Here is a 12500-nt window from a genome sequence, read left to right as displayed (position 1 = left end):
GGACGCCCCTTTACAATTCCCATGCGAAGAGCAGGAGCGTTGCAGGTTGTCTGGGCCACGAGTACATTTGGAAGAGGCGATGAACACTGATGCTGATCAGCTCATCCAGGACGCAGTTATGTTGGCGGCTCTTGAATATGTACTTGGGCACGGTGCACTCATGTAGACAGGATTCTAGCCTCCAGCAATGGTTAACAACAAACATGGTATAATTGATTGCAACCATTGCTCTGCAAGCTACACACCCAGACTTGAACGATGCAAGCATGAGCAAGTTGTAGACATTTTCCAAATGAAACAAATAAATAACAAGTAATAAGTACAAATATGTCATTGTGAAACTATATTTATATGCACACACACACACACACATATATATATATATATTGTTACACCGGCCGCCTCGTCTATCTGATACCAACACGAGGTAGGCTAGGCAGACGGCGTGCTAACCACAGGGTCGTGAACACAGAACAGCTCCAAGAGGCACCGAACACCACAGCGTCCCAGAACACCACGAGGGGCCACACCACGTGGCAAGGCAAGGCACGAAATAAACACACTCTAAAACATCTATCCTTTATTTACACTAGTTATTTACTCGTACACTTTTCTATAGGCACCATACAGGGGGGAAACCAGCACATCACACTGCACAATACAGCTTATAACAGGGCAACACAAAGTATATCAGGTCACAAGGGGCACACGCGAGGTCTTCCCAGGGGCAGCAGCTAACTGCGTCTGTCCTGGCCTCGTTCCTCCTGCGCCTCTTGCCCAGACATTGCGTCATGTTTGTCCAGCTTACATCATTTTATCATTAACACATGTTTCGCACAGAGACAAAGACCCACTGGCGTAGCAATATATATATATATATATATATATATATATATATATATATATATATATGTTAATGTGGCTACATTTATACTCAAATGTGATATTCTAAGTTCCTAATAATTATGATATGTACTAACAATAGGGATATACATCAAATAGATTAGTATCCCCTTATTTCGTTTTCTGATGTACGCCTCCTATGGGCAATCTGCATAACTAATCGCATGAAAAGAATTGGAAGCCATTTTGTGACTCAGAGAAGCCAAGTGAGGTGTCTGAGTTTTAAGGGAATAAACAATATGGATGGGAATGAAGGGGAATGAAGATTCAAGTTGTATAGAAGAATCAATAAAACCCACAAAATTTCCACAAGATTTTCCCTGTACAACCCAACAAGACTTGGCCCTCTGCTACAGTAAAACTCATACCTCTTGGGTTTAGTAAAACTCAATCCCCCCCGGGTTTAGTAAAACTCACGCCTTAGGGGTGGAATAGTAAAACTCAATCCTCGAAGATACACCAGTATAACTCATGCTTCGAGATGAGTCAGGATAACTCATACCTAGGAAGCTCATCAGTATAACTCCTCTCGGGTGCAGCAGCTGAATCCAGGCCTATTGAAGCTGCAGCAAAGGCAAAGAATTTGATGCAAGTACTACTCACACCAGTAAATTCAAGTCCTCACATATTGAATTCTCCTGACAAGATAAGTCAAGAACTACGAAGGCTATGAAGAAGGAGTGAGTCCACGACGATAACTCCGACAATCAACAAAGAAGTAACCTGCTGCATTGCTGCAAAGATCTCCGTTCTTCAAAGAATCTAATCCTTCTACAAGACCCACCGACAGCTCGTGAACTTCTGCTGAAAAAGTGTTTATGGTAGTCATTAGTTCTAATTAGGTCAGTGGTGCGTAAATAGTGACAAAATGAGTGCCACTGAAGAAGCTGGAAAGGAACAACCTCAACAGACTGAGGCTAATGATGAAATGAAGGGTGCTAGATTAAGAGTTTTAACAGAGAAAGAACGTGAGTATCAAATAACACAGCTTTCAAAAAGGTTATCAGCAGCTAGGCAAGCATGAAGAAAGGCACTTGCAGATATAATGTTTAGTCTAGAAAGTGAACAAATGTGGATCAGCTTAAAATACATAGAAAGGCTGCAGTGTCACAGTTTAATAAAGTAGTAACTGCCTTTATTTTGTTAATAGAGGTAGATCCAAATTCACAAGAGAAATTGTCACAGGAGTTAAACAATGATGAAAAAGTTCATAAAATTTGCATGCACCAAATAGAGAGTAAAATGAATGAGATAAAGCAAGAGACAAAATCAGTAAAGTCACAATCTAGTAAATTATCAAGGAATTCACAATTTACTAACAGATCATCTGAGAGCATTAATAAGAAGGAGCAGTTACTTAAAATGTTAGCTAAGCTGCAAGGTGAACTCCAATTCCATTAAAGGGAAATGGAGCACAAAAAAACTCTTGTCATGAAAAATGTGGTAGCTACTCAAACAGAATTGAATATTGTAAATGCAATAGAAGATGAAAAGTTAGTATTGCCTGAGTATGAAGAAGTAGACAATATAAGTAAGACACTACATCTTCATAAATATTTTGATTCACTTGATAGCAATCAGATAGTAGATAGGAAAGTAAAACCTAGTTTATGTAAACAAGAAAGATCTGTCCATGATATATTTTGTATGACTAAATTAGAGAGGGAAGTGTCTAAATTAGAGTACACTTACTTACCAAGTCCAGTACTTAACCCACAAGCTAAAAGTTTTGAACCAGAATCAGAATTAAAAAGACCACATGTATCAACTAGACAAGATAGAACAAGTTCATTAGTGGACATCAATGTATTGAGGGAAGTGATATTTTGTCCTCAAAAAACAAAAATGAATTGCCACGGCCAGAGCCAGAAGTTTTCAGTGGTGATTTATTGGAGTTTCCAACCTGGCTTAAAAAATTTGAGATATTTATAGAATCACGTGTAACGACGCCGGCTGAGAAACTTTTCTATCTTGGTAAATATACTAGTGGGGCAGCTAAAGAAGCAATTAGAGGACTTCTACCAATTCATAATGAAGAAGCCTTTCATGAGGCTAAAGGCATACTAAATGATAGGTTTGGTAACAAATTCATTGTAGCAAATGCCTTTAGGAAGAAACTGAGTGAGTGGCCAAAGATTTTAAGAAATGATGGTCACGCACTACAGAAATTTTCAGATTTCTTGAAGAACTGTTTAATGGTAATGAAAACATCTGATTATCTTAATATCTTGGATGACCCTCAGGAAAATAACAAGATGTTACAAAAGTTAACTCCATCTCTAATAGAAAGGTGGAACTCCATAGTCTATAGATGGTCTGTAAATGGTTCTGGATACCCGCCATTTAATGTTTTTTGTGAATTTATAAAGGTAGAGGCAAAGAAAGCTTGCCATCCAATTTCTTCTTATTGTGCAGTGATGTCAACAAGTCAAAGGTATGATGTAGGTGATCTAAAGAGTAAGAAGGAAGTTAAATCGCAAACTAGTAGAGTTGGAACAAAGAGGTTAGTGGCCAACTCAACTGGGGTTAAGGAATCAGAGCTAAACAGAGATGACAAAGGACTAAATGTAAGAAATTCCATTGTCACTACTGTAAGGGAGAACATGATCTAGATTCATGTAAAGAGTTCGGTGAACTCAGTAATAAAGAAAAAATGGAATATGTCCAAAGATAATTTATTTGTAGAGGTTGTTTAAAGTTTGGCCATATCATTAAAAATTGTAGAAAAAGAAAGATGTGTGCAGTATGTAAAAGATGTCATCCAACTTCTCTTCACGAGGCTATACTTGAAAGAATCAAGGAAAGGGAAGCTGAGAAAACCTCAGATAAGGTTAGTGAAGAGCCCATAAATGATATAGTCTCCAATAAGGTAAAGATAAAGCACACAGAGCGTATGACGCATACAATGATAGTGCCAGTATGGTTACATCACGAAAGTAATGTTTGTAATAGAATTCTAGTTTATGCATTATTAGATGAACAGTCAGATGCCTGTTTCATAAATCCATTTTGAATAAATTAGGAACTAAGGGCCACAAAGTCCACCTAAAATTAGCAACAGTGTTAGGAGAAGAAACAGTTGAAAGTACAAAAAATAAGGGGCTCGTGGTGCGTGGCATAAATTAATGTACAGCCGTGTCACTTCCAGCGACATATTCACGAGAAGATATTCCAGCAAAAAGGGATCATATATCAAGGCCAGAAAGTGTTGAAGGATGGCCTCATCTACAAAGAATAGCACCAAAATTGATGACATATGATAGTAACATCGAAATAGGACTCTTAATTGACTTAACTTGTATGCGTGCTATTAAACCAAGGGAATTGATCCTTGGAAAGGATGACGAACCCTATGCCAGAAAAAAAACATTGTTAGGCTGGAGTATCATAGGTAGAGTAATTGAGAAGTGTCAAGATGCTGTCTCAGATCAAGTCTTAGCTAGTAAATTGATGGTCCACAAGGTTACAATTAATGGTGAAAAGAAATGTGGCTTTCTCTCCTCACAAACAAAAGTGAAGAAAATAATTAATCCTGCACAACTTAGCAAATTCTTTGAACTTGACTTCAATGAAAGAGATTGGAGATATTCCTTACTCGTATCAAGACAAAATTTTCTTGAAAAAAATGAAAGAAGGAATTCACCAACAAGAGGACGGACATTATGAATTGCACCTCCCACTTAAGGATGATGAGGTCAAACTTCCAGACAGTAAAGAGTTAGCAATGTCTTGGTTGATGAGCTTGAGAGGAAAGTTACAAAGTAATAAGAATTATCACCAGGACTATGTTGAGTTTATGAAAGACCTTATAAATAAAGGGTATGCAGAAGAAGTGCCCTCAGCAAGATCTATTTTTGAATGATGGACAAGTGTAGTATATTCCACAGCATGGAGTTTTTCATCCAAAGAAACCTGGTAAGATTAGAGTGGTCTTCGACTGCAGTGCCACTTATAAGAACGAATCACTTAACAAGAATTTACTTCAAGGTCTAGACTTGACAAATAATTTGATTGGTGTTCTTTGCAGATTAGAAAAGATCTTGTTGCACTTGTATGTGATATAGAAGCTATGTTCCACCAAGTAAAGGTAAGGCCTAATCAGAGAAATTTACTACATTTTCTATGGTGGAATGATGGAGTTCTGGATTCAAATCTAATAGAATATTTTTCTGACTGGCATAGAGCAAATAAGGCCATCGCATTATGCCTACGCCTTCATCACAAATTTAAGAAACTTGTCAAAGGAACAGCTGAAGATTCAAAAGAAACAAAGGAATCTAAATATGTTCCACCCAATGTTACAGAACTGGATGAAGCAGAAAAGGAAATTTTTAAGAAGAGAAACAAGAGTTAAAGTATCTGACTAGTGAAGAAGAAGCAACCAAGACAAAACCATTGGAGAACGGAAACAGGCTTTATCACTTAGATCCTTTCTTAGATTAAGATGGTATCTTAAGGATAGGTGGAAAAGTGAGGCATGCAGACTTCACCACGAATAGCAAACATCCAGCTATATTACCGAAGGTATCACACATAACCGAAATGGTAGTATGTCGTTTCCATCAGAAAGTTCATCATCAAGGTAGAGGTATAACCTTGAACGAGTTAAGAGCATCGGGTTATTGGATTATAGGAGGTTCCACGATAGTAGCAAGACATATTTTTAGATGTGTCACATGCAAGAGATTAAGAGGTACATTTCAAGAGCAGAAAATGTCTGACTTGCCACCGGACAGGCTTGAACCTACCCCTCCTTTCACATATAGTGCAGTAGATTACTTTGGACCATTCTTTGTCAAGGAAGGGCGCAAAGAAGATAAAAGATATGGTGTTCTATTCACTTGTATGGTCTCAAGGGCAACTCATATAGAAACAGCTAATACACTGGAAACAGATTCATTTCTGAATGCATATCGACGCTTCATTGGAAGACGCAGCCCAGTTCGTCAGCTTAGATCAGACCAGGGCACGAACTTTGTTGGAGCCAAAAATGAACTTCAAGAATGCCTGCAAGAAATGGACCTGAAGAATCTAACAAGGGAGCTCCTCAAAGAAAACTGTGATTTGATAACATTTGAGATGAATATCCCGCATGCAAGTCATATGGGTGGGGTGTGGGAAAGACAGATACATTATTTTTCTGTAAATGTTGTCAATGTGTCTCAAAGATCATACATTTACGTGTACTTCTGGATTTTTAATTTGGGTACTTGGTTTGAAGTAACAACCTTCGAATTTTATGTTTTAGTGGCTGCATACGAAGTACCTTAATGTTTTTTATGAGAATTCAGTCTGAGACTATTGATTTCGAAATATCTCTTTGCTTCTGTGAGAGTTTGTTGAGTCTCATATCAATTCATTGAAGTTTACAAAGGCAGTGTGGAGAACTTTAAGACTAACTTTTTGCAATAGTCAACCAATCATTAAGATCAGGAAATATGACATGCACACACACACACACACACACACACACACACACACACGCACACACGCGCACACACACACACACACACACATGTATATGTATACATGCATACATATATGTATATATATGTATATATATATACATATATACATATGTATGTATATATACATACATATATATATATATATATATATATATATATATATATATATATATATATATATATATATATATGCAAATGAACAAATAAAAGAAACTTGTCCTTCAACAGGCGAGAGTAACAGAAAGACGAAACTGAAGAGGTGAGACCGAGAAAATCGTAGCTAGGCGCTGTAACCGACTCCATCTTTGATCGAAGATCTATGTCTTCTTCTTCAGTCTTCCTTCTGCTGACTTTCATGCCACGCCTCTCCAGTGCATGTCTCCACCTTTCCAGACTTCTTTCCTAAGCCCATCAGTTAACTTATCCATAATAACAGCAAACAAGAACGGGCTCAGGGCTGACCCCTGATGTAATCCAACTTTCACCCTTCTGTAGTACCCACTGCACTTCTCACTGCAGTGCCACAGTTCTTCTCTTGGTACTCTATCATATGCCTTCTCCAGATCAATAAACACACAATCCATTTGCTTTTGTCCCTCTCTGTACTTCTCCATCAACATTCGTAGTGCAAAAATGGCATCTGTGGTACTTCTCCTTGGCATAAACCCAAACTGTTCATCACAGATTCTGCAGCAGCTCCTTGTGTCTATCACCCTTTCCCACAACTTCATTGTATTTATGACTCATTAGTTTGATGCCCCGGTAATTACCTGTGCATCTCATTTGTTCTTGTAAATGGGTATCAATGTGCTCTTTCTCCACTCATCTGGCATTCTCTCTCCTGCAAGAATTTTGTTGAATAGGGATGTTAAGTATCCAACCCCTGCTTTTTCTAGGCTTATCCATGCTTCTATAAGAATGTTATCTGGCCCTAAAGCTTTGCCTCTCTTCATCTTTTTCAGTGCCTTGTTTAACTCGTCCTGTGTTATTCCTGTTACCATTACTTCTGCCATCACCCCATTTTCCTCTCTCATTTCCCTGGGGTTTTCAACATTCATCAGGCCTTCAAAGCAGTCTTTCCATCTCTGCAGCACCTCCTCCTCGGTGGTCAACACTCTATCCTCAGCGTCCTTTATCAGCCTGATTTGTTGTACGTCCTTTGCTGCTCTATCCCTCTGCTTTGCCACTCTATACACCATGTTAACGCCGATGACGGCGTTAAAGGACGTAAATAGAGATAGATAAGGAAAAGGACGTTAACGAAAGATAGAAGAAAGAGAAAATAGAAGAAGAGAACAAAAACTCACAGACACCACTCCATACGGAACCAATAGCTGCTCATGGGGCCTCGACGGGCAAACATATTTAATGCTCTCCATATGTGTTAATTCAGATGAATACTGCTTCGCTGTACTCGAACCCATTCCAGCCGAAGTGTTGACGCGCATTGAAAGCTGGTGTCATCGAGGGTCCCCACGCAGCAAACCACACCACATGGCCCACATTCATCACATAAGATATGTTTATCTATCGTGGACAGTACTCTCTTGTTTTCCCGTGCTGACAAAGCCACGATAGGCCGTGAAGGACCACATACGCAGAGCAAAGAAATTTGCATTGAAACAGTATAGAATATTTAGTGGTAACAGAGATCTAGTTTAAGTGATCTATATCAACTTTATATCCTTGTTTAGTATTATAACACACTGTTTATGTATTTAGTGATAACAGAGATCTAGTTTAAGTGATCTATATAATAACACGTGCTGCACAATTGTAAATGTTAAAGGATTATTATGACAGATTATACCAATGTTGATTGTAACCACGTAACATATTTCAGGATTGACCACTTTCAATAAACTGGAGCGAGTGCTACACAGCGGTATCAGTTGTCCTCACATTAATTGAAAAGCCGCAATAGCTCGTGCGGCAACACACCATGTTTTCCCCCTCTTTCGTATCCAGCTTCTCATATATCTCCTCACTTGCTTCTTTCTTTGCTATCGCTACTGCCACCTTTGCCTTACTCTTCGCTTCCTTGTACAAAAACTTGCTTCTCAGATCTTTTCTTTTGTGCCAATTTTTCCTTGCTTCTTTCTTTCTCGCAATAGCTTCCTGTACTTCTACGTTCCACCACCATGTTTCCTTGTCCTCCTTTTTCCCAGTTGTCACACCAAGCAATTCCTTTGCTGTTTCCCGCAATACATTCAATAAGTCTACCCAGGTGTTGTCTTCCTCCCACTTCATCTTCTGGTCTACCTTCAGTTTAAATTTTGCTCCAAACTCTTTTTCTCGCAGTCTCCACCACTTGATTCTAGGTTCTACCTTTACCTCTCTTCTCCTTCGGCTCATCAGCCTCATTTTCCCAACTACTACATGGTGTTGTTTTGCCACACTTTCACCTGGATTGACCTTACAATCTCTGCCTTCCTTCAAATGCATTCTGCGGCACAGGATGTAATCAATCTGAGTATGCCTGCCTCCACTTATGTATGTGACCTTGCGTGATTCACGCTTACTGTAAAAGTTTTTATCACAACCATGTCTGTGTGATGGGCAACGTCTACAATGGTTAGACCCTCATTATTACATGCACCATACCCATACTTTCCTATCACTCTCTCGTCTCCACTGTTTCCCTCACCAACATCTCCGTTAATAATCCGCACCAATTATGAGTCTTTCCTCCTTTGGAATCAACTCAACAGCTTCATCTAGCTTCTCCCAAAACTCCTCTTTCTCTTCTCTGTCACCTCCCACCTGTGGGGCATAGGCACTCACCACATTTAGCAGAACACCATCTATCTCCAGCTTCAGACTCATCATTCTGTCTGTTATCCTTCTCACCTCCAACACACCATTTGTGTGCATTCCTCTCACCACTACACTGACACCATTCCTCGTTCCATTCTCCCCATGGTAGTATAGCTTGCAACCAGCACCCAGATCCCTCGCCTTACTCCCTTTCCACTTTGTCTCCTGTAAGCACAAAACATCCAGTTTTCTCCTCTCCATCATGTCCACAATCTCTCTGCTCTTTCCTGTCATTGTTCCCACATTCAGTGTACCTATCCTCACATCTACCTCTTTCTTCATCTCTCTTCTAACACGGTTTCCACCTCTCCTGTTCTTTCTTGGTTGGCTAACAGTCACATATTTTCCACTGCTACCCTGCTGGCCCACAGCAACAGTGGCGGCCGTTTTTATCCTGGGCCCCGACCGATCCAGTATGGTATTCTGTTGGTTTTCGCGCATCATTGATTTGGCTAGTTTTACGCCGCTTGCCTGCTGTCGCAACCCTCTGCATTTCTCCGGGCTTGGGACCGGCACCAACTCGCAGTGGCTTCTACGTCCGGTGGCTGCATTTGATCGAAGATCTATGTATTTAAAGAAAAAAAAAGGCAGTGCGAGGTAAGAGACAGAGACAGAGACAATGACAAAGCGAAAAAGAAAGACAAAGAAATGACGAGTAAACGAGAAAGAGAAAGATAGAGATGAATACATTTCTTTTCTAATTTAGTTTTGAAACGAGTTCATGAGAAAAAGTCAGCGGATACGACTGTTTATCTAACCCTTGTCTTAATGAACCCTAATGATATTGGATCTCTTATTGTTAAATTGATATCGCCTTCGTTATTTCTATTATCATAAATTTACATAAATTTTCATGTGCATAAATGAAAGCCAATTATTTTTATTGGCACAAATTGTTCTATGAAACTAAACAAGAATTTAATGTCATCAGGTTGTGATTGTATAAAAGTGTTTCGTTTGTTCGTTGTTAATGGAATGATTGAAATAAAAGTTAACAGCAACAGAATGAGACAAAAACACAAAGTAGATTAAAATTGGGGATTACTGAGTTCATGTGTGAGTTACTCTGTTTCTCTTTCTCTTGTTTTTCAATTTCCCGAGAGAGAGAGAGAGAGAGTAGGACAGATAAAAAAAGAAAGATAGAAAGGGAATTAATAAAAAAGGGAAAGAGCGAGACGGAGCAAAAAAGATGGAGGGAAACACTTTCAAAAATCCTTTCTGTGGTAATAAATTTCTCTCTCTGTTTTTATTTCAGTTTTGAGTTGATTGAGAAAAGAAGAAGCATTAGATACAACTGTTTATCTCTGCTTCTTTTTCTTGTTTGCAATATTGCATCCTCATCATTAATGATATTAACCTAAGCCATTTCGCCAATGACTTGCTACTAACTTGATTCATCTTCGTTATTTCAATTATCATAAATTTCCATACAATTCTTAGTCGATTGAGTTGTCATCCTTATATACGATATCCAGTTTTCTTAATTGATACAAATTGATCTGTGAAATTGTACAATAATTTGTTGTCATCTGGTTGTGATTGGGAGAGAGAGAGAGAGAGAGAGAGAGAGAGAGAAAGAAAGAAAATGGGAGAGACTGTTAGTGCGCCAGTGCACCTCATTCTCTCTCTCTATATATATAAATATATTTATCTCTGCCCTCTCCCTTTTTCTTCATTTTATTTTCTCTCTCTCTTTTCGTCACTGGCCTCGAATCAACAAGGCAGCCAGACAGAGACCCCGGGCTGAACACACACTGTAATTAGCTCTCTCGCATCACCATCAATATGGCGCTCGCCTTGCCATCCTGCCAACATTACTGATTGCTTTCGCTGTTACCATTATTATTGTTATTATTATTACGATTCTTATGGTTATCACTTTTTCATTATTAGTATTTATTCTTTTCTTTATTAGTATCATAATTGTCATTATTGTTATTAATTTCATTATCATTATTATTGTCATTATCATTACTATAATTATCATTGCTACTATCATATTATCATCATGTCATTACGGTTATTGTCATTTTCATTACCATTTTCATAAATCAAATTAATAATTTTGCTGTCACTGCCATTATCCTCATTATCATAATTCTTGATACCATCATCTTCATCGTTGTATTTCTATGACTAATAATAATGATTATCATTATCATTATATTGGGACAATCACTACATCTACAGCAACTGAAACGACAGCATTCACAGCAACAATATTTGCAATGATTACGATTATGATGACAACGATGCAAAGTGACATCAATAGCCATAGTTTGACAAAGAAGAAAACCCGATAAATCAAACAAATTACACACCACCCACCCCCCGAAAAATGGTCAGAGCAGGATTCTTCAAAAGTATTTTATATTTCAAAACTTATAGAATATTCTCTCCTTCAGAAACAGAGCTAGTGCTCAACTATTTATTTTCAAAACTGTTGGTATATTTAACCATTAATGGTATCGTGTATGCGTGTGTATGCAGACGATTTCTGATCCAGCTTTCTTCTCTCTCTCTCTCTCATTCTCCCTACCTTTCCCTACCCCCATTTCTTACCCACAAATCACCCCCACCCTCAGTCTTCCTTCACCTTTCCACTCATCCTCATCCTCCCCGACTCTCCATATTCCCCCTCCCTCTACTCCCTACCCGCTACCCCCTACACTCCCCCCCTCTCCCCCCCACCCATCGCCCCTTAGCCCTGACTCCCCAATCCCCTCCCCCACCCCTACCACTGACACTTGACATCCACCCCGATAATGATGTGCTTAAAAGACCTGTTTCGAGACGAGGTAATTGACTAACGATACAACTGGCGAGAGGAATCGTTTGGCCTTTAATTGTAGAGACCTAGTTATGTGAGGAGCCGTTTCCCCCACACGCCCCGCTCTCTGCTTTCCCCGCGAGAGAGAGTGGAGAGAGAGAGAGGGAGGGAGGGAAGGAGGGAGTAGAGAGAGAGAAAGAAAGAGGGAGGGAGAGAGAGAGAGGGGGGGGAGGAGGGAGTAGAGAGAGAGAAAGAGAGGGAGGGAGGGAGTAAGAGAGAGAGAGAGAGGGAGGGAAGGAGGGAGTAGAGAGAGAGAGAGAGAAAGGGAGGGAGTAGAAAGAGAGAGAGAGAGGAATAGAGAAAAGGGGAGAGTAAAGGGGATGTAGGAGGAAGAAAAAGAGAATATCAGACAAGAAGAGAGAGAAAGAAAGGAGAACATGGAATGAAAATAAGAGAATAAGGTGGATTGTAAAGGGAAAAAGAGGGGAGGAGGAAAGACCAGAGAGAGGGGAGGGGCAAAGGGAGAGGGAGAGAGAGAGACA

At 39.4% G+C, this 12500-nt stretch overlaps 1 protein-coding gene and 1 pseudogene across 1 annotated transcript; one reads left to right on the top strand and one right to left on the bottom strand.

Moving 5' to 3' along the window:
- Window positions 1–1771: 1771 nt before the first annotated feature.
- Window positions 1772–4765, top strand: LOC147469648 (uncharacterized; annotated as a pseudogene).
- Window positions 4766–6190: 1425 nt separating this feature from the next.
- On the bottom strand, window positions 6191–10586 carry LOC147469647 (protein CFDP2-like). The gene is made up of 4 exons (XM_086547844.1): window positions 10578–10586; window positions 9076–9353; window positions 8706–8937; window positions 6191–6229 (listed from the first exon to the last, which is right to left on the bottom strand). The coding sequence occupies exons 1-4, from the start codon at window positions 10584–10586 to the stop codon at window positions 6191–6193; spliced, it is 558 nt and encodes a 185-aa protein (XP_086403970.1).
- Between the last annotated feature and the right edge of the window lie 1914 nt (window positions 10587–12500).

Source organism: Penaeus japonicus, unplaced genomic scaffold (genome assembly GCF_977035675.1).
Source record: "Penaeus japonicus unplaced genomic scaffold, GWHDUDI00000001_assembly GWHDUDI00000020, whole genome shotgun sequence".
Taxonomy (NCBI): Eukaryota; Metazoa; Arthropoda; class Malacostraca; order Decapoda; family Penaeidae; genus Penaeus; species Penaeus japonicus.
Note: the sequence above shows the minus strand (reverse complement) of the source record. Positions and strands in the feature narration are given on the sequence as shown.

Bases quoted from the DNA above. Each gene is read 5' to 3' on its own strand.
- LOC147469647 (XM_086547844.1), bottom strand. The intron at 8,938-9,075 runs GTTGATTCCAAA...TAACCATTGTAG, and splicing joins AAGCTAGATGAAGCTGTTGA to ACGTTGCCCATCACACAGAC. The intron at 6,230-8,705 runs GTAAAGGTAGAA...AAACTCTCACAG, and splicing joins TGAGCCGAAGGAGAAGAGAG to AAGCAAAGAGATATTTCGAA.